This window comes from Triticum urartu, chromosome 4, assembly GCF_003073215.2.
Source record: "Triticum urartu cultivar G1812 chromosome 4, Tu2.1, whole genome shotgun sequence".
NCBI lineage: Eukaryota > Viridiplantae > Streptophyta > Magnoliopsida > Poales > Poaceae > Triticum > Triticum urartu.
The window spans coordinates 5,463,175-5,486,348 of NC_053025.1; the positions used below are offsets into that span (position 1 = coordinate 5,463,175).

General features: G+C 47.1%; 2 protein-coding genes, 1 non-coding gene and 1 pseudogene across 3 annotated transcripts; 2 read left to right on the top strand and 2 right to left on the bottom strand.

Moving 5' to 3' along the window:
- The first annotated feature begins 2,411 nt into the window (after positions 1 to 2,411).
- On the top strand, positions 2,412 to 6,608 carry LOC125554477 (annotated as a pseudogene).
- A 2,792-nt stretch (positions 6,609 to 9,400) lies between these two features.
- Positions 9,401 to 11,064, top strand: LOC125553354 (class E basic helix-loop-helix protein 22). The gene is made up of 3 exons (XM_048717148.1): positions 9,401 to 9,629; positions 10,182 to 10,439; positions 10,531 to 11,064. The coding sequence occupies exons 1-3, from the start codon at positions 9,459 to 9,461 to the stop codon at positions 10,777 to 10,779; spliced, it is 678 nt and encodes a 225-aa protein (XP_048573105.1). The 5' UTR covers positions 9,401 to 9,458; the 3' UTR covers positions 10,780 to 11,064.
- A 736-nt stretch (positions 11,065 to 11,800) lies between these two features.
- LOC125553355 (DNA polymerase epsilon subunit 3-like) lies at positions 11,801 to 14,260 on the bottom strand. The gene is made up of 3 exons (XM_048717149.1): positions 13,781 to 14,260; positions 13,177 to 13,295; positions 11,801 to 12,186 (listed from the first exon to the last, which is right to left on the bottom strand). The coding sequence occupies exons 1-3, from the start codon at positions 14,191 to 14,193 to the stop codon at positions 12,050 to 12,052; spliced, it is 669 nt and encodes a 222-aa protein (XP_048573106.1). The 5' UTR covers positions 14,194 to 14,260; the 3' UTR covers positions 11,801 to 12,049.
- Positions 14,261 to 14,431: 171 nt separating this feature from the next.
- Positions 14,432 to 14,503, bottom strand: TRNAP-CGG. The gene has a single exon. It is a non-coding gene; the product is annotated as a tRNA-Pro (tRNA).
- Positions 14,504 to 23,174: the final 8,671 nt, after the last annotated feature.

Below are 23,174 nucleotides of genomic sequence, written 5' to 3' on the forward strand. Positions count from 1 at the left end.
GTGTGATGGGGTTAGGGTGACCTAAGCGAGCGTGCCAGAGATCAACTCCAGCGGAGAGAGCGACCGGTGCGGTGGTGGTGGATGAGGGCGAATGCACCGGATATAGCTCGTCGGGACTGTCACATCGGTGAAGTACCATCCTGGTTCGAGCGTCCTTGACACTAAAACCAAACTCGTCAAATTCAACAGTGACAGGGTTTTCACGAGTGAAATAACGAACGGAGATAAGATTCTTAATAAGATGAGGAGACACAAGTATGTTAGACAAAGATAAAGGCGTAGAAGTAGAAGGAAAAGAAGTGTGCCCAACATGTGCGATAGGAAGTGTGGAACCGTCGCCGACAATGATGCGGCGGTCGGTGGAGACAGGAGTGAAGGAGGCAAGATTACTAAGATGAGCAAACATGTGAGCCGTAGCACCAGTGTCCATGTACCAATCACCACCTCCAGTGTAGTTATTCGGCGTAGGAGCGGCATGCAGCCCGGTGCGGAACACCGGGTTCCAGGGCGCCGGTGGCAGGGTCGGTGAGGGAGACGGAGGCGCCATGGGGAAGCCGTAATCGCCGCTTAGCTGCGGCGGTGGGTACTCTCCATACGGCCGCGGAGCCGCGTAGTATGCATGAGGTGCAGGAGGGGCGGGAGGCCCGTACGGTGTGGATAGTAGCCCCGGCGGCAATTACGGTGCTGGGTAGGTCGGATGATCCACCGAAAAAACCTGCTGGCCCGCTGACGACCCCACCAATATCCGGAAGACATGTACGCGGGCGAAGCTCTGTACGCCCCGTACGTGGAAACGAGTGCGTGGGGAGCTGCATCGGAGGGCGCCGGCGGCAGGGCGATGACGGACTGGCTAAAGAGCGCCGGCGGCGGAGCCGCGACAGAGGGTGCCGGCGGCGGGACGGCGGTAGCAGCGGCGGACGGTCCGGTTGACGCCATTGCTGACGATGTGCCTTGCTGCATGGCGAGTGACGCCATTGCTGACGATGTGCCCCGTGGGCGACGCGCCTGGTTGCATCGCGGGCTGCATGGCGCCGTACACGTAGCGATGCATGGCACTGTATAAAGCTGTAGGCGCTGCTGGCCCCGCGGGCGACGCGCCGTATGGCCCTGCTGGCGATGCGCCTTGCTGCATGGCGGGTGACGAGCCGTATGGCGGGCGAGGCGAAGCTAGCAAGCGGGCGACGCGATGCTACACGGAGGACTTGAGAAAGCAATCGGATTTCAAAGAACGAGTTGATTTGTGGAATTGCTCACGTACTAGAAGTACTGTTACTAATGCCCAATAGTTTGACTGGGTCTTCACGTGGAGCTGGCGATGCGGGGCGTTGTGGGGATTGCCTAGCGATGCAAAGCGCGGCTAGCAAGTGTGAGCGGTGCGGTGGCAGTACGGGTGCGGCCGCGCGGGAGGGAAGCAGGCGGACGGCTCGAAGGGAGCGGCGGCCTGCGGATGGATGCAGCGGCGCGGGAGGAAGGGGACGCGCGGCGGCAAGGAGGAGCGGCGGCGGCCGGCGCAGGAGGTGCGCACGGGCGGTGGCGGCGTGGCGGCGGCGGCGCGTGAGGAGGTGCGCGGCGGCGGCAGCGGAAGACTAGGTTTAGAACCTAATAACTGATATCATGTAGATTATGTGAATTGCACGATGTATTGCTCTCGTATATAGGCACGTATGTATAATGTACAAAGGTGGGCCACGGACCTCAACTAAAAAAAACTAGAAGGCGGGCCCAATACACAATATGCACATAACATATATACTCAACAACACCAACATCTAATTAACATCTAATGCCGGATGCCCCATCCAAGCCATATACCTGGACTGGGTTACACACCGGTCCGGCGCACTTTCACTGGGCACCACATGCGCATGCTGCAATGGTCGTCATCTCCTTCACCCACCTATCCATCCTCAGATCAGATACTGACGCATCGACCTTGACAGGCCTCTCTGTCATGGATGGCAAATTTAGTTTTTATGTGCCTTCCCTGGACTTAGCATTGTTTTGTCAAACCGGTATGGCTATGCATCATGCAAATTTATGCTCTCCTATCATGGCAAATTCTATGTTGTACGATCGAGCAAACCTGCCGTCCTAAAATATTGATCTCTCCCTGTTGTAATAAACTACAGTACGATCGAGCAAACCGCTACAAGCCGGGTGAGGTGAGATGTGCGCAGACGTCTAACTAGGTAGCTCCGCCTCGGCCCCCTGCTGGTTTCCCAAGAGCTGCATGCATGCGGACAGCGACCCGCTCGTCCACATCGCGGCCATATCCTTTCCTATGGCTGCATGCATGCGACTCAATCGTAGTACAGCTGCATCCGCGACTCTGTGCGAAAGATATACTTTGCCATATATATCGCCAACCTCCTGCGCTCATCATCAATGGAGCATATCCAACGCCGAGAGCCATGTCATGGTTGCTGCTTCTCTGCTTAGTCGCCGCCGGCATATTGCAAGCTCCTGCGCAGCCAAACCCAGCAGGTATATATGCCGCTGAATGTACATTTACTTATGTCTATACTCCCTACTTTGACATTTTTGACGCAAATTACCCAGCAAGTATATATATATATATATATATATATATATATATGCTGGTGAAATGTTCGCTAAATGGGGTAGTCTAAATGAGAAGTTGTTAAATAGAGTAATTAGCATACAAAATTATCATAGCACAGGTGAAAACTTGAGATCGTTTTTTTTTTTTTGACTCATACTGAAGCATCAAATACAAACACTATAATAAACACACACGTCCGACCTATGCATAACTAGAATGCACATAGTCAATACCATGGTTTGTACTGCATGCATGCAGGTTTCATAAGCATAGACTGCGGTCTCCCGGGAGAGACGGGCTACGTGAACAACATCACCACTCTATCCTACACCACGGACGCCAGCTTCATTGACGCCTACGCCGGCTCAAACCACAACATCTCAACTAAGTACATGACCTCGACACTACCCAACAACTGGTGGTACACCCTGCGCAGCTTCCCCAGTGGGGCGCGCAACTGCTACACTCTCGGATTGCTCATGCCTGGGCTCAAATACCTGATCCGCGCCAAGTTCTTGTACGGCAACTACGATGGCCTCGATAGGCTACCTATCTCCTTTGACCTCTACGTGGGTGTTGACTTTTGGATGAGGGTGAACATCCAAGTATCCGGCAGGTGGGTGTTGGCGGAGGCCATCGTGATGGTGTCGCGTGATTCCCTACAGGTTTGCCTTGTGAACACGGGTGGCGGGGTGCCATTCATCTCTGCGCTAGATCTGAGGCCGCTGAGGAACAAAATCTACCCACAAGCCAACATGACACATGGCCTGGTTCTGGTCAACAGGATCAACTTCGGACCATACGATGGAAGTGCTGCTATCAGGTGAGAGTAAAATCTTAATTACTCTTATCACAAAATGCAATTGATCGATTGTTTCAACAGGTACCCTGATGATCCTTTCGACCGCATGTGGTTCCCTGCTTCTGGCGGTGCAACAGCTTACTGGGATGAGATATCAACGGAGATGAAGGTGGAAATTGGTGACGACCAATTCCAGCCACCCCAGGCAGTGATGCAGACGGCCATCACGCCGAAGAACTTCTCCAGCAACATAGAGTTCACCATGGACCTCCAGGGTTCCCCTAGTTACTGGTCCCTGGGGTACATTGAAATGATGTACTTCTCTGAACTAAAATCTCTCCCCAATAATACACTACGACAGTACACCATCTACCGGAATGGAGAAGAGACCACAACAGCCTACACTCCGCCGTACCTTGACGATGGTTACACCTACTCAGCTGAGCCATTTCATGCCAGACAGTACTTGTTGTCCATCAACGCCACGGCTAACTCAACGATGCCGCCCATCATAAACGCCCTCGAGCTATTCTCCATCATTCCAACCACCACCTTGGGCACCAACTCACAGGACGGTGCGGTCATACACACATACATGAGCTATCTAGCTCACTGGTCATTATCCTCTATGCATGTTATGTTACTGAAAATTTATCTTTGGTTTTTATTTTAGCAGTGTCTGCCATCATGACCATCAAGGAGAGGTACCAGGTGCAGAAGAATTGGATGGGTGACCCATGCGTTCCCGATACTATGGTCTGGGATGGCCTAACATGCATCTATGCCAGTTCCAAGCCCCCAATTATCTCAAACATGTAAGTAATTTATATCTCTACTCTACTCAGTTATGTTGTGATGTTGTGTCATAAAACTGATTAGCTGCTTTGATGTTAATATGTAGAAATGTCTCCTTCAGTGGTCTGAATTATACTATATCACCTGATTTTGCAAATCTCACGGATGTCCGACACTTGTACGTTATTTCTGATACTCGTACTTCTACCCTTACTTGTACAATTCTTTTTGGCAAAAGTGGTAAAAGGAATATTCGGTCTATATGTTGCAGGGATCTGTCAAACAACAACTTGATAGGTTCAATTCCAGACACCCTTTCACAATTACCGTCATTAATATTTTTGTAAGATTCACAACTATTGTGATCCAGTTGATTTGAATGTTCCCATGTTGTTTCTTTTCACTCATGACAATATTCTTTATTTTCTGTAGAGATCTCTCAAACAACAAGCTCAGTGGATCAATTCCCTTTGGACTTCTAAAAAAAGTTCAAGATGGCTCCTTGGATCTAAGGTGATTTCCCTCTGTTATTTCTGATAGCATCCAACCTGGTTCCCAGTAAGTTCGACTAAGTAACTTCATTTCATTTCCTTGTAGATATGGCAACAATCCTGACCTCTGTTCTAATGGGAATACATGCCATCCTACTGAAGGAGATAACAAACTAGCTATCCACATAGTAGTTCCAGTAGTTGTTATTGTGGCATTAGTGTTAGTGGCAATACTATGTTTTTGGTTACAAAGAAAAAGAAAGGAAGGTGAGTCTTTGGAATGAGGACAAAATTCTCTGCCCCCCGTCCCCATTTGTGAAAATGCATCATTGATGTTTGTTATGGCATGTGTTGCCGACATAGGATCAATCAGAAACCCTGTGAAGGTGACGAATGACGGCGACTGGATTATTTCACTTCCACTTGAGAACCGTCAGTTCACATACATGGAACTGGAGGTGATTACGAACAACTTCCAACGACCGCTTGGAAGAGGAGGGTTTGGGTACGTCTTTCATGGCTCCCTGGAGAAGGGTACTGAGGTGGCAGTAAAGTTAAGGTCTCATTCTTCAAATCAGGGCGTCAAAGAGTTCCTTGCAGAGGTAGTTCTTGTTGGTAGACAGAAATTCGTACCAAGAAATTTCACTAACTCGTGATCTCTTGTCCAGGCTCATGTTTTAACACTTATTCATCACAAGAATCTTATGTCCATGATTGGTTACTGTAACGATGGGGGGCACATGGCACTTGTCTATGAGTACATGCCTCAAGGATCCCTAAAAGAGCATATTGCAGGTATGTATCTTGTGAATTTAACAATATAGCTTTAGAATTTGATCAGTATCTGCAATTTGAAGGGCAAACTGACCACCTGAATTTTCATTTAAGCCGAAGACCGACAACCTCAAAATACAAGGTTTTATCTCCTAGTTAGAGATGCGAGAGTCGATGCCATAAGCATAGTATTGATATATGACCCTTTTAAGTACCCATTGGTCTGAAATTTACAATGTCTATATATACTTGAAGGAGAAGACGGCAACATGCCATGCTTACCCTGGGAACGAAGACTTCGAGTAGCACTTGAAACGGCACAAGGTACACCATTGAAAATGCAGTGACCCACTGTTGAACACGTTGTGCTTGAAGAATCTTGAGCATTGGCTAGACTGGTGATGTGCAGGACTGGAGTACCTTCACAAGGGATGTAGCCCACCTATAATTCACAGGGATGTGAAAACCACCAACATCTTGTTAAACGCAAGGATGGAGGCCAAGATTGCCGATTTTGGCTTGTCCAAGGCTTTCAACTGCGAGGATGACACCCACGTATCAACTAACACATTTGCAGGCACACTTGGATATGCAGCTCCAGAGTACGTCGATCTCTTCCGCTCTCCTCCAAAATAACCTCTATGCATGAAGTGTTTTTCTGAGTGAACGCACATGCATACAGGTATCAAAGAACAATGCAGCCGTCGACCAAGAGTGACGTGTACAGCTTTGGTGTTGTGCTGCTAGAGCTCGTCACTGGGAAGCCAGCCATCGTACGCAATCCCGAGTCCATCCCCCTCATCAACTGGGCACGACAGCGGCTTGCATGGGGCGACATTGAGGGTGTGGTGGACACACGTATGCAAGGTGATCATGACATCAATGCTGTTTGGAAGACTACGGAGATTGCACTCAAGTGCACTGAGCAATCGCCCCTGCAACGGCCCTCCATGACTGATGTCGTGATGCAGCTACAGGAGTGCCTCGACCTCGAGGAAGGCTTCGAACGAGGTGACAATGGATTCTACACCCATAGTAGCAATGGTGGAATGAACCCAAACATGGGTTACAACATTACCACTAACCAATCCACTGATGTGAGCCAGAATAACGCTGCTTTGAGATAAAGCATGATTATAGTAGAGGGTCACCAGTGGATACATGTCTTGCAGCTACACGATGAAGGAATCTTTGCCAATCCTGTCCAATAGCCACCATGAATTCTCTTCTTGCATGATCAGATTTCTATGAGATTTTTAAACATGCTTTCTATTCTTAAGTGAGTAATGTTCTTACCATATGAAGTGCCTACTTCAATTATTTTCCACGTAAGTTCCCCTCAGTTTGTGAATCTTTTCTGAATTAACTCCTCGGTATCCATACTTCGAATCAGCCTCATTCAGACTCAGAACTGAAAAGCACATTGTGGATATGATATTCAGGATCATAGCTTAGAGAGCTACCAGTCAGGGGTGCTACACTGCTTCAATTTCTCTTGCGTAGTTTCGAAAAAAAAGTTAGTCAAGTGGATCGCGGAGGTGAATGCATTTTAGGCGGACAAGACCGCAGCCCATGGGGAGAGAAGTCGTGGGAAAAGGAATGTGCACTCGACGAAGCGGTTTCCAATTGCACACGATGTTGGGCATAATCAGATTGCTCGATATGGGATTTGATAGCGTGTCAACTAATTCGGCATAGCCAAACCAAACACGATTTCATGTTATCTTTTATCTCTGTAAATGATTTTATGTTAGAAGCCAACGAAACAAACACGTAAGTGCTGACGTTTCACTCAACCATGCAAGCCATGTTTAACTTCACCTGGCATATGTATTAAGGGGGAAAAGCTGCTTCTTTATTTTACATCAACCAAATCGCCACCACAGTAACCATGCTACAGCTACTCAAGTGCAAGCTGCAAATTCTTTTCATTCTAACTCTTTTCAGAAAATGAGGGTTACCCCCGGCCTCTGCATCACGCGATGCACATAGCCATTTTATTTATCAAAGTAGCCACTCCTTTCATTCTAACTGGATGGTGCATCAGAATTGGGAGCCCTTTTTTGGTGGCAGGTAAAGAGGGGTTGGCCTCTACGTTATTTCGCCTTGATCAGCTGAAGCTAGAGACCCCCATCATCAAGAAGAATCCGCCTCTCGTGAACAAAACAAAACAGGGTTGCAGATTGTTTAGCGAGTTTTGGAAGTAGCAGGGACAGCACTGTGTGTTGGCTTAACCAACCTCCCCCTTGTATTGTTGAACTAGTTGCTACCGATTGTAATCCTGTGAATCTGAAATAAATACCCTACTTTTCATCGTGAAAGAAAAAAAAGGAATCCGCCAAATCCATTTCATGAGTATCCCTGTATGTTTGTCCTCCACGAGTCCATAATACTTGCTCCTTTGGTTTATAGATGTGAGCCCATTTAATCTGGTCTCGTTATATAAGAGCACATCTACAGTCGGACATTTGCCAAAAAAAATTACAGTAGGACATGTCAAATGCAGCCCCTCATATGTCCGCGGACACGTCCGGACGTGTTCGTGAAAAGTGACTAGACAGTCTTTAAATCCACGCGTCCATAGCAGCGTATCTCATCGGCACCCTACATCCATACGAAATCATGCAACATAGAATGTAGATCACCATACGGGCAAAATCGACAAGATCAGTCATAGTTCACATATAAACATCTACCAATAGCAAGCGGGCGTAAATTCACATATAAACATCACCAAAAGATCGGTCATAGTTTACACAGTTCAAAACTACCCGGCAAATGCTAACTAGATACTAAGAGGTAGATACTACGAGCTAGATATGAGAAGGGGCAGCTTCATCACTTCCTCATCCGCCCTTTGCCCTTCTTGTTGTCCCGCTATTGTAGGCGTCCGCGACAGAAGGTGGGTCGATGTCGGAGCGGAGTTGGACCCGTCATCGTCGGAGGAATCGGAGATGACAACGTAGCCCTGCAAGCGCCCGATGATGCGGTCATGTCTGTGCATGAGGTTGGCCACCCCTGCCGCCTCCGCCGCTACCCCTGTCGCCTCTCGCTCGGACTGCTCAATGCCGAGCCAGAGCTGCTTGGCATTGTTCCTCCGGAGTCGTTAGGCGTCCGTCTCCGTCGTGGTAAGTGACCGATGGTACACGCACTGGAGGAAACGCTCATCCTCCTCGGGCACCGGCATCACGTGGCGGCGGACTGCACAACCGCATCGGACACGGCCCAATCTTCCTTGCCCTCTTCCTCCCACGGCGGGTGGCGCGTGACTGTGATTCCGGAGTCCGCACGTGGTGCCGGCGGAGCGGGAACTAGAACCCACCGCTATCCGCGCGAAGCAGGGGCCGAAGATTGAGGAGGCTGTCAGACGGGCGACGCCGATTGAGCTGCCCTCGCAGATACACGCACGGGGCGGGAAGGGCCGGCGCTGGCATTGGCGCTGCGGCGACGGGCGGCATCGCACCAGAATCGGAGCTACCGCATTTCTCGACCCGCGAGCGCTCCAGCGCGATACAGACCGCCAACTCGTCCTCGTCTCTGGAGCAGCCGTCAGAGTGGCCGCCGGCGCTGGGATTGGACGGATTAGAAAAAGGCGAGCAGAGCAGAGTAAAGTGGAATGAAGTGAGCCTAGAGCTTGCTCCGGAAAGAGATTTTGTGGGGTCGGGTGGTCGGACGGACGTGGCGTATGCGCCCGGGCGTGCCCGGACTGCCTCATACTGCCTTAGATTTGGGCTGGATATGAGGGGTGCCGGCCAGCCGGACGTTTGAGGCTGGTTTGGAGCGTCCGGTTGGGTAGCATTTTCGTCATTTGTCAGTGATCGATCCGTCCGTCCGCCCGGGCGTTTGAGACGGGTTTGAGACACCCGGCTGTACAACTAACAGAGTTCTTTTTACATGAACAGAGTTTGTTTTTGCCCTCAAAAAATAGTGAAAAATAACAAGCCCTAATCTTGTGTGGGACCCATGTGCTAGAGACTGGAGAGCAGGCTCAGTGGCCAGCCAAGAAAGCCATAGCCCGGAGCTTAGATTAGCCATGTCTCTCGCGCCTCCTCTGCTCCGCCTCCGCGCCCCCCGCCCCGACGCCGCCCTCTCCGCCGCTGTCCCGTCCCGCCCTCTCCCTGGATGCCTCGCCATCGGGCGGGGTCTCGGCTCCGGCCGCGCCTACTGCCTCTTCTCCGGCGCCGGCGCCGGCCGCCGGAAGCAGGTGCGCGCAGCATCCGTCTCTTTACCGAATCAATCATCTTCCGTGAGCAAGATCTGGCCGGGTTTTAGATTTTTTTTTTCTGGGTTCAGATTTTGGACTGATGGCTGTATTCGGTGGCTGCGCGGAGACATAACCTGCTAAATGCTAGCATCGACATTGTTCCTGTCTACGTAGTTAATAATCTTAATCCTGCATTGGGTTAGCAGTCGAGGCTGATATTGGATTGCTGGAACACATTCAGAATGATGGATTGATGAGTGATGTTTTTTAATCTTGTAAGAACATGGCCAAACAGAATCAGGATTCCTGCAAGTACCTTGTTGGTTGAGATTTGATGGTTGCAGACAGCCTGAATTTTCTCAACTGTGCACTGTTAAGTAGTAGGAGTATTAAACTGCCCTCTTTGATTTGTGATAGGCATTGCTGGACTGCGTTCTCGATAAGTATATGTTTGGTGTTTATTCCTGCGAGAATCCAGTGTTACTCGCAATCTTCAATGGTTAAACAGCCAGAGCAACAAAAATATCGACAAGCTGTGTCCTTTCCTTGCAGGAGGAAGCTAGGAGAGGGCTGGAGAGTGCCGTAGACCAGAACAAGACGGGGTTTGGGACATGGGGCGTGGAAACTGATACAAGGCGGCGAAGAGACCGGCGTGGTGGCCCTGGTCCTGCTGCCGGTGGTGGTGGCAGGGGAAGGTCTGGAGGAGGAGGAGGCGGAGGCAGAGGTGGTTGGTTCAGGTGGTTTAGCAGCGGAGGCTTCTGGGACGCGGCGAAGCAGACCGTTCTGACGATCCTTGGCATTATCGCGGTGGTAAGCGGGGAATGTCCTGTGTTACTATGCCTAGTCCTTTTTGTAAAACATTATATAGTAGTGCTAACACTTGCTCAACTTTGCATTGCAGGTCTTCCTCATCGCGAATTTCAACGTGCTTCTGGGGGCTGCCGTCTATCCGCTGCTGGTTGTGCTGCGGCAAATACGGCGCGCAATCACCTTTGCAGCTTACTGTGTTTCTCGGGCCATGTCGGCGCCCGCTTCCAGGCCGAAGCCAACTCCTGTAGACAGCGCTGAAGTGGTGGCTGCAGCGCCTGTCAAAGAAAGAGCCAGAATGTCTGCAGCAGAAAGAGTTGTTGCAAAATGGCGTTCGGACTGAATTAGAGGACATTTCAATGCCTTGCGAGTTATAGTTATACTGTTTTTTGGCTGGTCAGATAATTTTGATACCATGACTGTACAAGTTCTGTTTCTTTTTTTCGAGAAAGTGGTGGGAGCAGAGACTTTATATTAGAAGTAGATGGTGTTACAGCTATTTATATTTGAATGGGTTAATTATAAGCACTATTTCTTTGGAAATTCCACATTTACTTGTAGCTCGTGGTTTGATTTGAGCTATGGACTTGAGTGGTGATATATATATCGTTATACAGGCAGCTTTCAACAGCAGCAGACTAAGTCTGCCAAGTCTGAACTCTGAGAATGTTTTCAGTTCATGTTCAACTTTGATCCTGTTTCCAGTTAATGTTCCGAGCAACTTTCCTGTGTGAATCCAAGAAGCTTCAGTTAAGAAGCTCTCTGAAGCCTGTGTTTCATTGTACATATTCGGTCTATTTGGGCCGAATGTCAGGCTGATCATAAATATACCTTAGTTCAAGCTATGATGCTGATTTGTGTGCTGCACCATCGTCTATATCTTTGATTTCAAACACTTTAATGTCAAATCAAATACATATTTCCTTTTTTTACGACAGTACACATTGACAGGTTAAGCATGTACTTAATTTTTGTATCAGAAGAACAAGATGTGCAATGAGCAGTTGCACTGGAGATTGTGCAAAGAGAAACAACAGCTTATATTGCATATTATTAGAGAGATTGCTGTGTCAATCTCAGAAACTCACTGAAAGCTGCAGGTTATATTGCAAATTCAGGCTATCGAGTCAAGTTTCAGACTGATCATGAGTAGACCCCAAATTTCAGTTATGATGTTGATTTGTGTGCTGCATCATAGATCATATCTTTGGTTTCAAGCATTTACAGCGCAAATTATAAACATTTTTTCTTTCTTTGTGACAGTACACATTGACAGATCAGAACAAGATGTGCAGTGAGCAATTCCACTAGAGATTGTGCATAGAAAACCAGCAGCTTCCAATCAACTTATTCATGTGCTGCCATTAACCCAAAAACAGTATATTTCACCAAAGGTGGTAATTTAAATAGCACCAAGAAGAGGTTTCTAATTTGAGCTAGCATAGCTGACGATGTTTGGAACGAAAACATGAGTCACTGCATACATCATGATACCAAGTACACAGCAGTTCTGCATCTAGAGACATCACGAAAGAGAGCACAAGGGGCATACTGCTAAGAAGTATACACCCACTAATGTGATTCAGATTCAGCCTATCATAAGGTCAGAAAAACTAATCCTCCCCCGCATTGGCTTCATCGGCTGCACCATTTTGCTCTTCGGGCACTGCCTCTTTATCCAGTTTCCTCTTATTTTCAGATTGCTTCTTGCCTGATGCTGGTTTCCGGGCTGCGTTTCTGCTTCTGAACTCTGAAACAGAAACAGGGCAAAAAGGGCGGCCGTGAGAGCTTGTATAAGATGGACGGTAGAAAAATCTTACTAGTTTGTTTCCAAATTAATTCTAAGAGGAAGCAGAAAGGATTGAGTGCAATCCAATAAACACAAATGTTCGTTTGAACACCATTGCATCTAAATACAATAGCTATTATCAACTCCAAGTTCTGCTCTCGAATCCCAGATTCATGCAGTTCCTAATTCATAACGCATAAGGATATTAATCAGTCAAAGAAATTCCATTGTCGTTAACAACTTCTGTTTACACTCCCAGATTCTCTAAGCCAACAATCTAAATCACCTAGCCACTGCACACTTCATTTACATTACTGCATAGAGTTAGACATGCAGCATATAAACTCCAAGCACATACACTTGATGGGCACAGCTGAAGAACAAGAACATCAGACTGCAACAGAACACTTGCATAAGATGGACGGTACAGAAATCTTACTAAAGGCAGAGGATGGTGGAACGAGTTTGTTTCTAAATTAATTGTACCCAGATGCGGAAAGTATTTAATCCAATAAACCCAAATGTTCTTCTGAACACAATTGCGTCTAAATCCAATACGTAGCTATTATCAACTTGTACTTATGCTCTCGGATCCCAGATTCATACAACTCCTCATTGGTAAGGATGGTAATCAGTCAAAGAAGTTCCAATGCCTTGAACAGCTTGTATTTATGCTCTTGTATTCTCTAAGTTGAAGATCTAAAGAAATGAGCCACTGCACACTTCATTTACATTATTGCGTAGAGTTATATTATATCCATACAGCATCTAAAGTCCTAAACTCAAAGAACATATTCTTGATGGGCACAACTGAGCAAGAACAGCAGACTGTAACATAATGGAGGATACAAATACTACCTCCGTCCCAAATTATAAGACGTTTTGTTAGGCTATTTTAGTCTATCAAAGCATCTTATAATTGGAACAGGGGAAGTAGAAAACAACACTGACCTTCCAGAGCAGTCCTCAGGGGCTCTACAAACTCGGGGAACTCGATCTCATCGAGCGCCTTGAAGACGTCCTCGGCGTTGATCGTCTGCCTCTTTCCGTCCTTGCACACATCATTAGCCCTGCAGAAAAGACCACACATGTTTACTATCATCATCCCAGAAGCATCACCAGCACAGGGAGAGGCCCAAAATTATGCTGAAGCTATGGATTCCTTGTGCATTCCATCGGTTCGCTCTCGCCGGCTCTCCCCTCAGCCCCACAGCAGAGCAAATAGCTGAAGAACTATGTCAGCAATGCAGATTCTGAACCAGTACTAACCTGATGCCAAGAAATTAACTACTACCGCTGTCTTCCCCCAATACCCCCAAACATTTCAGACAAGCATCAAATTCGTCACTCGAATCGACCCAGTAAATCGAATATGTCAATGCCAAGTAATTTACCGCTGATTTCTCCCCCCAAACCACCCAAACATTTCACATAGGCAACAAATTCGTCACCCGGATCCACCCAACAAACCAAATCAATCATGGCCACTCGCAGGAATCAACCAGAGCAAGAATCAGGGGAAGGAAGAAATGGAGGTTGGGGGAATCAAACGCACGTGGCGGAGAGGTAGTGGATGAAGATGCGGGCGCTCTCGGCGAAGGCGGCCATGGCGTCCTTGTTCACAATCACCTCGGCCCCTCCCTCTGCCCCCTCGCCGCCGGACGCGGCCCGGGCCAGCTTGTCCTTGACCAGCCGCCGCACGATGGCCTTGGGCAGCTCCTCCACCTCCGCCTCCGCCATCGCCGGCACCGGCGCGGCCGCGGCCGCAGCCGCAGGCTTCTTGGCCTTGGACCCCTCCCCCTCCTCGGCGGCCGCAGCCGCGGGCTTAGGCTTCTTGGCCTTGTTGGCCTTGGCCCCCTCCCGCTCCTCGGCGGCCGCGGCCGCAGCCTTAGGCTTCTTGGCCTTGGTCTTGGGCTTGGACCCCTCGCCCTGGGCGGCCGCCTCCGGCTCCTTGGCCTCCCCCGCCATGGATCCTCGCGCTGCTGCTGTGCTGGCCGGTGAGACGAACGGCGGTAGAGAAGAGGAAGGAGGAGGGGAAACCCTAGCCGGCAAAATCTTGGCGCGCTCCACTTTCCCCATTTCCCGCCATGGCTGGCCTTAATGTGGTCGAGCTCGAGGTATTGCTGGGCCTCGTGGGCCGGGCTGGGGAGGGGGATAGGCCCAGGAGCAAAAAGGAAGAGGCCCAGAAGGAAGGGGGAAAAATGGGGGGGTGTTCCGAGAATCGAACTCGGGACCTCTCGCACCCGAAGCGAGAATCATACCACTAGACCAAACACCCTGATTCGTCCTTTCTTAACGATGCTAGTTCTCTTATGCCTATCGTTGTCAGTGATCACCAAGAAAAACTCTGCATTTTCTTATCTTAGGGTAATGGGGGGAAATGGAAACTTGCCAATAAATGCGTGAAAAATGCGATCCTATTTTCATTTTTTGTACTGATTATACATGATCATCTAAGTAAACACGCGGTGGAATGTCGACAGTTGTCATTATTGTTCCGCCGACCATCAGGTCGTGAGGCTTTTCCATGGGATGTTTTTGATTTGCATTCTCATCTCTTAGAAAGACGTCGGGATAAGCTATCTCAGTGTCCACAACAGCACATGCGTTGGTTTGTGTCGGTCGGAGGTCCATAAGATCATGGCCAGCCTTTCGCCCCAATTCAACGCGAGAAGGGTTTTTCTCGATGGGTTCAAGGCCGGCATTCGTTTCCTCTGGGTGGAAAGAAGAAGATTGTTGGTAACTTTTTATTATGTTGCACTTTTCATTGTCGTGACAACAATTAGCCTTTCCATCCTATTTTAGTTTTTGTTTAACCTGCTTTGCCTACTTTCATTTCTAGTTCTTCACATTACATGATAAAATAAACACATCACGTCACAATCTAGAAAACCCAAACCCAACCTTCAGAGAAACACTCAACACCTTGAAAAATATGAAGATGTTAGATTTTCATGCATGAGAGGTAGCCGCACAGCATGCACATGGCGTGAGCCTAGAGCACATTGGTGAGGGATTCGAGTTTCCTTACACATGATAAACTGTCCTATATGCCCTTCTTTATATAATACTATATTGAGAAACCAAAACCTCTACTATTAAAGGGGAGTTTGCGGTCGTGATATTTAGGTGGTACGTTGTTTAGTCGCCTTCATCGTTTCCTCCCACCTCTCCCTAGCTTGTGCACATGAAACAAGAGGAAACTTCCTCTCCTCTCGTTTCCAATTTCTCTATACCAAATCAAATGTAAGATTCGCGATCAATGGCTAGGTATAACTCCTGCTCACACACCGCCACCACCCTCGCCCTTCACCACCCTCCTGATTGCACGCTACACCGTAGCCACTCAGCCAACCTCTTCTTTCTTCACTGGACTTGGCCATGGCGGTGAGGGCCGACACCTCACCCTCTCGTGTTCTCGCCTTTGAGCCTTGATTCGCTTCTGCCCTCCATCCATTTGCTCCAAGACGGCTTCCGCAACGCAAAGCAAAGTCAGCAACCCCTCAACGAAGCCCTCATCGAGGTCTACTCGGCTTCAATTCATCTCTCATCGGAGCCATCAATGGTGAATCGAAGACCAAACCCGCCAACCCGCGACGATGCGCTTAAAGTGGCTTAGCTAGATTTCATATTTTGTTTTGGATTCGGTACTAGTAGCTTAACATCTGCAGGAACAAGAGGGCCATAGGATAGGCTGGCTAGCTCCAGCTCACCCACTTCATCCCGCAACCATCGTCGCCCTCCACGCCATCATGCCAGCTTTCAAGATTTGGATCTATGGAAGGCGTGAACTATGTGAAGAGGGTGCATCCTTTATTAGAATTTGACGGGTCATCTTCATCGTAGGCCGTTGCGGCGAGGAAGTGTGTGACGGAGTAGATGGGAGTACAAGGACGCGCGTGGAAGGCCAAAAATTCGGACTTACTTACATGCTTTTCCTCCATTAAAGACATTCTCACAGGTGTGTCAATCTTGATCCGTTTGATGTCTTTGTGCACTTGGAACAAAATATTCCGCCTGGCCGATGGCAAACGCACATATAGCAAACTTGGCTTGCCTTGAGATGAATTGAATCTGGTTGCAGCGGGGCTAGGCGACAGATGGATTGATTGATCGACTAGCTATTGGAAATATGCCCTAGAGGCAATAATAAATTAGTTATTATTATATTTCCTTGTTCATGATAATCGTTTATTATCCATGCTATAATTGTATTGATAGGAAACTCAGATACATGTGTGGATACATAGACAACACCATGTCCCTAGTAAGCCTCTAGTTGACTAGCTCGTTGATCAATAGATGGTTACGGTTTCCTGACCATGGACATTGGATGTCATTGATAACGGGATCACATCATTAGGAGAATGATGTGATGGACAAGACCTAATCCTAAGCATAGCACTAGATCGTGTAGTTCGTATGCTAAAGCTTTTCTAATGTCAAGTATCATTTCCTTAGACCATGAGATTGTGCAACTCCCGGATACCGTAGGAGTGTTTTGGGTGTACCAAACGTCACAACGTAACTGGTTGGCTATAAAGGTACACTACAGGTATCTCCGAAAGTGTCTGTTGGGTTGGCACGAATCGAGACTGGGATTTGTCACTCCGTGTAAACGGAGAGGTATCTCTGGGCCCACTCGGTAGGACATCATCATAATGTGCACAATGTGATCAAGGAGTTGATCGCGGGATGATGTGTTACGGAACGAGTAAAGAGACTTGCCGGTAACGAGATTGAACAAGGTATCGGGATACCGACGATCGAATCTCGGGCAAGTATCGTACCGCTAGACAAAGGGAATTGTATACGGGATTGATTAAGTCCTTGACATCGTGGTTCATCCGATGAGATCATCATGGAACATGTGGGAGCCAACATGGGTATCCAGATCCCGCTGTTGGTTATTGGCTGGAGAACGTCTCGGTCATGTCTGCATGTCTCCCGAACCCGTAGGGTCTACACACTTAAGGTTCGATGACGCTAGGGTTATAAAGGAAGTTTGTATGTGGTTACCGAATGTTGTTCGGAGTCCCGAATGAGATCCCGGACGTCACGAGGAGTTCCGGAATGGTCCGGAGGTAAAGATTTATATATGGGAAGTCCTGTTTTGGTCACCGGAAAGGTTTCGGGGTTTATCGGTAATGTACTGGGACCACCGGAGGGGTCCGGGGGTCCACCGGGGTGGGGCCATGGGCCCCAGAGGCATACATGGGCCAAGTGTGAGAAGGCACCAGCCCCTAGGTGAGCTAGGGCGCCTCCCACCATGGCCCATGCGCCTAGAAGGGGAGAAGGGGGCAAACCCTAAGGGCAGATGAGCCCTAAGGCCCATGCTCCCTGCGCCTCCCTCTCCTCCCCCTCTTGGCCGCCACCCAAAACCAATCTAGGGCTGCCGCCCCCCCTAGGGGTGGGAACCCTAGAGGGGGCGCACCCTCCTCCCTCTCCCCTATATATAGTGAGGCCTAGGGGCTGCCCATGACACGCGATCTGATCTCTGCCTGTTGGTGCAGCCCTCCCTCTCTTTCTCCTCATATCTCGTGGTGCTTGGCGAAGCCCTGCAGGATTGCCACGCTCCTCCATCACCACCACGCCGTTGTGCTGCTGCTGGATGGAGTCTTCCTCAACCTCTCCCTCTCTCCTTGTTGGATCAAGGCATGGGAGACGTCACCGGGCTGTACGTGTGTTGAACGCGGAGGTGCCGTCCGTTCGGCACTAGGATCATCGGTGATTTGGATCACGACGTGTACGACTCCATCAACCCCGTTCTCTTGAACGCTTCCGCTTAGCGATCTACAAGGGTATGTAGATGCACTCTCCTTCCCCTCGTTGCTAGTCTCTCCATAGATAGATCTTGGTGACACGTAGGAAAATTTTGAATTTCTGCTACGTTTCCCAATAGTGGCATCATGAGCTAGGTCTATGCGTAGTTTCTATGCACGAGTAGAACACAAAGTAGTTGTGGGCGTTGATTTTGTTCAATATGCTTGCCGTTACTAGTCTTATCTTGATTCGGCGGCATCGTGGGATGAAGCGGCCCGGACCGACCTTACACGTACTATTACGTGAGACTGGTTCCACCGACAGACATGCACTAGTTGCATAAGGTGGCTAGCGGGTGTCTGTCTCTCTCACTTTAGTCGGATCGGATTCGATGAAAAGGGTCCTTATGAAGGGTAAATAGCAATTGGCATATCACGTTGTGGTCTTTGCGTAGGTAAGAAACGTTCTTGCTAGGAACCCATAGCAGCCACGTAAAACATGCAAACAACAATTAGAGGACGTCTAACTTGTTTTTGCAGGGTATGCTATGTGATGTGATATGGCCAAAAGGATGTGATGAATGATATATGTGATGTATGAGATGATCATGTTCTTGTAATAGGTATCACGACTTGCATGTCGATGAGTATGACAACCGGCAGGAGCCATAGGAGTTGTCTTTATTTATTTATGACCTGCGTGTCAACATAAACGTCATGTAATTACTTTACTTTGTTGCTAACCGTTAGCTGTAGTAGTAGAAGTAATAGATGACGTGACAACTTCAAGAAGACACGATGATGGAGATCATGGTGTCATGCCGGTGACAAGATGATCATGGAGCCCCAAGATGGAGATCAAAGGAGCTATATGATATTGGCCATATCATGTCACTATTATTTGATTGCATGTGATGTTTATCATGTTTATACATCTTATTTGCTTAGAACGACGATAGTAAATAAGATGATCCCTCATTACAATTTCAAGAATGTGTTCTCCCCTAACTGTGCACCGTTGCTAAAGTTCGTCGTTTCGAAGCACCACATGATGATCGGGTGTGATAGATCCTTACGTTCACATATAACGGGTGTAAGACAGTTTTACACATGCAAAACACTTAGGGTTAACTTAACGAGCCTAGCATGTGTACAGACATGGCCTCGGAACACAGAAGACCGAAAGGTCGAGCATGAGTCGTATGGTAGATACGATCAGCATGAAGATGTTCACCGATGTTGACTAATCCGTCTCACGTGATGATCGGACACAGCCTAGTTGACTCGGATCATGTAATCACTTAGATGACTAGAGGGATGTCTATCTGAGTGGGAGTTCATAAGATGAACTTAATTATCCTGAACATAGTCAAAAGGTCTTTGCAAATTATGTCGTAGCTCGCGCTTCAGTTCTACTGTTTAGATATGTTCCTAGAGAAAATTTAGTTGAAAGGTGATAGTAGTAATTATGCGGACTAGGTCCGTAAACTGAGGTTTGTCCTCATTGCTTCACAGAAGGCTTATGTCCTTAATGCACCGCTCAGTGTGCTGAACCTCGAACGTTGTCTATGGATGTTGCGAACATCTGACATACACATTTTGATAACTACGTGATAGTTCAGTTAAACGGTTTAGAGTTGAGGCACCGAAGACGTTTTGAAACGTCGCAAAACATATGAGATGTTTTGAGGGCTGAAATTGGGATTTCAGGCTCGTGCCCACGTCAAGAGGTATAAGACCTCCGACGATTTTCTTAGCCTACATACTAAGGGAGAAAAGCTCAATTGTTGAGCTTGTGCTCAGATTGTCTGAGTACAACAATCATTTGAATCAAGTGGGAGTTGATCTTCCAGATAAGATAGTGATGTTTCTCCGAAGTCATTACCACCAAGCTGCTAGAGCTTCGTGATGAACTATAATATATCAGGGACATATATGATGATCCTTGAGATATTCGCGATGTTTGACACCACAAAAGTAGAAATCAAGAAGGAGCATCAATTGTTGATGGTTGGTGAAACCACTAGTTTCAAGAAGGGCAAGGGCACGAAGGGATGCTTCATGAAACGGCAAATCAGCTGCTGCTCTAGTGAAGAAACCCAAGGTTGAACCCAAACCCGAGACTAAGTGCTTCTGTAATAAGGGGAACAGCCACTGGAGCAGAATTACCCTAGATACTTGGTAGATGAGAAGGCTGGCAAGGTCGATAGAAGTATATTGGATATACATTGTGTTAATGTGTACTTTACTAGTACTCCTAGTAGCACCAGGGTATTAGATACCGGTTCGGTTGCTAAGTGTTAGTAACTCGAAATAAAAGCCACGGAATAAACGGAGACTAGCTAAAGGGGAGCTGACGATATGTGTTGGAAGTGTTTCCAATGATCAAGCATCGCACGCTCCCTCTACCATCAAGATTGGTGTTTGCGTTGAGCATAGACGTGATTGGATTATGTCTATCGCAATACGGTTATTCATTTAAGGAGAATAATGGTTACTCTGTTTATTTGAATATTACCTTCAATGGTCTTACACCTAAAATGAATGGTTTATTGAATCTCGATCGTAGTGATACACATGTTCATGCCAAAAGATAGTAATGATAGTACCACCTACTTGTGGCACTGCCACGTAAGTCATATCGGTATAAAACACATGAAGAGGCTCCATGTTGATGGATCTTTGGACTCACTCGTTTTTGAAAAGTTTGAGACATGCGAACCATGTCTATTGGTGTATATGCATGAAGAAACTCCATGCAAATGGACCGTTTGGACTCACTTGATCTTGAATCACTTGAGACATGCAAATCATACCACATGGGCAAGATGACTGAAAGCCTCGTTTTAGTAAGACGGAACAAGATAGCAACTCATTGGAAGTAACACATTTTGATGTGTGCAGTCCCATGAGTGTTGAGGCGTATAGTGGATATCGTTATGTTCTTCACAGATGATTTGAGTAGATGTTGAGTATATTTACTTGATGAATCACGAGTCTGAATTATTGAAAGGTTCAAGTAATTTCAGGGTGAAGTTGAAAGATCGTCGTGACAAGAGGATAAAATATCTATGATATGATCATAGAGATGAATATCTGAATTACGAGTTTGGCATAGAATTAAGACATTGTGGAAATTGTTTCACAACTAATACAGCCTGGAACACCATAGTGTGATGGTGTGTCCGAACATCATAACTGCACCCTATTGGATATGATGCATACCATGATGTCTCTTATCGAATTGCCACGATAGTTTATGGGTTAGGCATTAGAGACAACCACATTCACTTTAAATAGGGCACCATGTAATTCCGATGAGATGACACCATATGAACTATGGTTTAGAGAAACCTAAGCTGTCATTTCTTAAAAGTTTGGGGCTGCGACGCTTATGCGAAAAAGTTTCAGGCTGATAAGCTCGAACCCAAAGCGGATAAATGCATCTTCATAGGACACCCAAAACAGTTGGGTATACCTCCTATCTCAGATCCGAAAGCAATAAGGGATTGTTTCTAGAATCGGGTCCTTTCTCGAGGAAAAGTTTCTCTCGAAAGAATTGAGTGGAAGGGTGGTGGAGACTTGATGAGGTTATTGAACCGTCTCTTCAACTAGTGTATAGCAGGGCACAAAGAGTTGTTCCTGTGGCAACTACACCAATTGAAGTGGAAGCTTATGATATTGATCATGAGACTTCGGATCAAGTCACTCCCAAACCTCGTAGGATGACAAGGATGCATACTACTTCTGAGTGGTACGTAATCCTGTCTTGGAAGTCATGTTGCTAGACAACAATGAACCTACGAGCCATGGAGAAGCGATGGTGGGCCCGGATTCCGATAAATGGCTCGAGGCCATATAATCCGAGAGAGGATCCATATATGAAAACAAAGTGTAGACTTTGGAAGAACTACTTGATGGTCGTAAGGCTGTTGAGTACAGATGGATTTTAAAAGGAAGACAGACAATGATGGTAAGTGTCACCATTAAGAAAGCTCGACTTGTCGTTAAGAAGTTTCCCGACAAGTTCAAGGAGTTGACTACGGTGAGACTTTCTCACTCGTAGCGATGCTAAGAGTCTGTTGGAATTATATTAGCAATTACTGCATCATTTATGAAATCTTGCAGATAGGATATCAAAACATTGTTTCCTCGACGATTTTTGAGGAAAGGTTGTATGTGATACAACCGGAAGGTTTTGTCAATCCTGAAATATGCTAATAAGTATGCAAAGCTCCAGCAATCCTTCTAAGGACTGGAGTAAGCATCTCGGAGTTGGAATGTATGCTTTGATGAGATGATCAAAGATTTTGGGTGTATACAAAGTTTACGAGAAACTTGTATTTCCAAAGAAGTGAGTGGGAGCACTATATAATTTCTGATGAATATATGTTGTTGACATATTATGGATCAGAAATCACGTAGGATTTCTGGAAAGCATATAGGGTTATTTGAAAGTGTTTTTCAATGGAAGGCCTGAATTAAGCTACTTGAACATTGAGCATCAAGATCTATGAGGATAGATCAAAACGCTTAATGGTACTTTCAAATGAGCACATACCTTGACATGATCTTGAAGGTGTTCAAGATGGATCAGTCAAAGAAGGAGTTCTTGCCTGAGTTGTAAGGTATGAAGTTAAGACTTAAAGCTCGACCACGGCAGAATAGAGAGAAAGGACGAAGGTCGTCCCCTATGCTTAAGACATAGGCTCTACAGTATGCTATGCTGTGTACCGCACCTGAAGTGTGCCTTGCCATGAGTCAGTCAAGGGGTACAAGAGTGATCCAAGAATGGATCACAGTACAGCGGTCAAAGTTATCCTTAGTAACTAGTGGACTAAGGAATTTTCTCGGTTATGGAGGTGATAAAGAGTTCGACGTAAAGAGTTACGACGATGCAAGCTTAACACCTATCCGGATAGCTCTGAGTAGAGATACCAGATACATATAATGGAGCAACGATTTAGAATAACTCCAAGTAGAACAGTTATTTGAAATGGCTCCAAATAGAGCGTGGTAGCTGCATCTAGGAGATGACATAAAGATTTGTAAAGCACACACGGATCTAAAAGGTTCAGACCCGTTGACTAAAACCTCTCTCACAAGCAACATGATCAAACCCAGAACTCATTGAGTGTTAATCACATAGTGATGTGAACTAGATTATTGACTCTAGTAAACTCTTTG

What these genes read in the sequence shown, in the direction of transcription:
- LOC125553354 (XM_048717148.1), top strand. Translation starts at nt 9,459, where the DNA reads ATGTCTCTCGCGCCTCCTCTGCTCCGCCTCCGCGCCCCCCGCCCCGAC. An exon ending in GCGCCGGCCGCCGGAAGCAG is followed by an intron (nt 9,630 to 10,181) that starts GTGCGCGCAGCA and finishes CTTTCCTTGCAG; the next exon opens with GAGGAAGCTAGGAGAGGGCT. An exon ending in TCCTTGGCATTATCGCGGTG is followed by an intron (nt 10,440 to 10,530) that starts GTAAGCGGGGAA and finishes TTTGCATTGCAG; the next exon opens with GTCTTCCTCATCGCGAATTT.
- LOC125553355 (XM_048717149.1), bottom strand. Translation starts at nt 14,193, where the DNA reads ATGGCGGGGGAGGCCAAGGAGCCGGAGGCGGCCGCCCAGGGCGAGGGG. An exon ending in ATCCACTACCTCTCCGCCAC is followed by an intron (nt 13,296 to 13,780) that starts GTGCGTTTGATT and finishes TCTTTTCTGCAG; the next exon opens with GGCTAATGATGTGTGCAAGG. An exon ending in CCTGAGGACTGCTCTGGAAG is followed by an intron (nt 12,187 to 13,176) that starts GTCAGTGTTGTT and finishes TTTCTGTTTCAG; the next exon opens with AGTTCAGAAGCAGAAACGCA.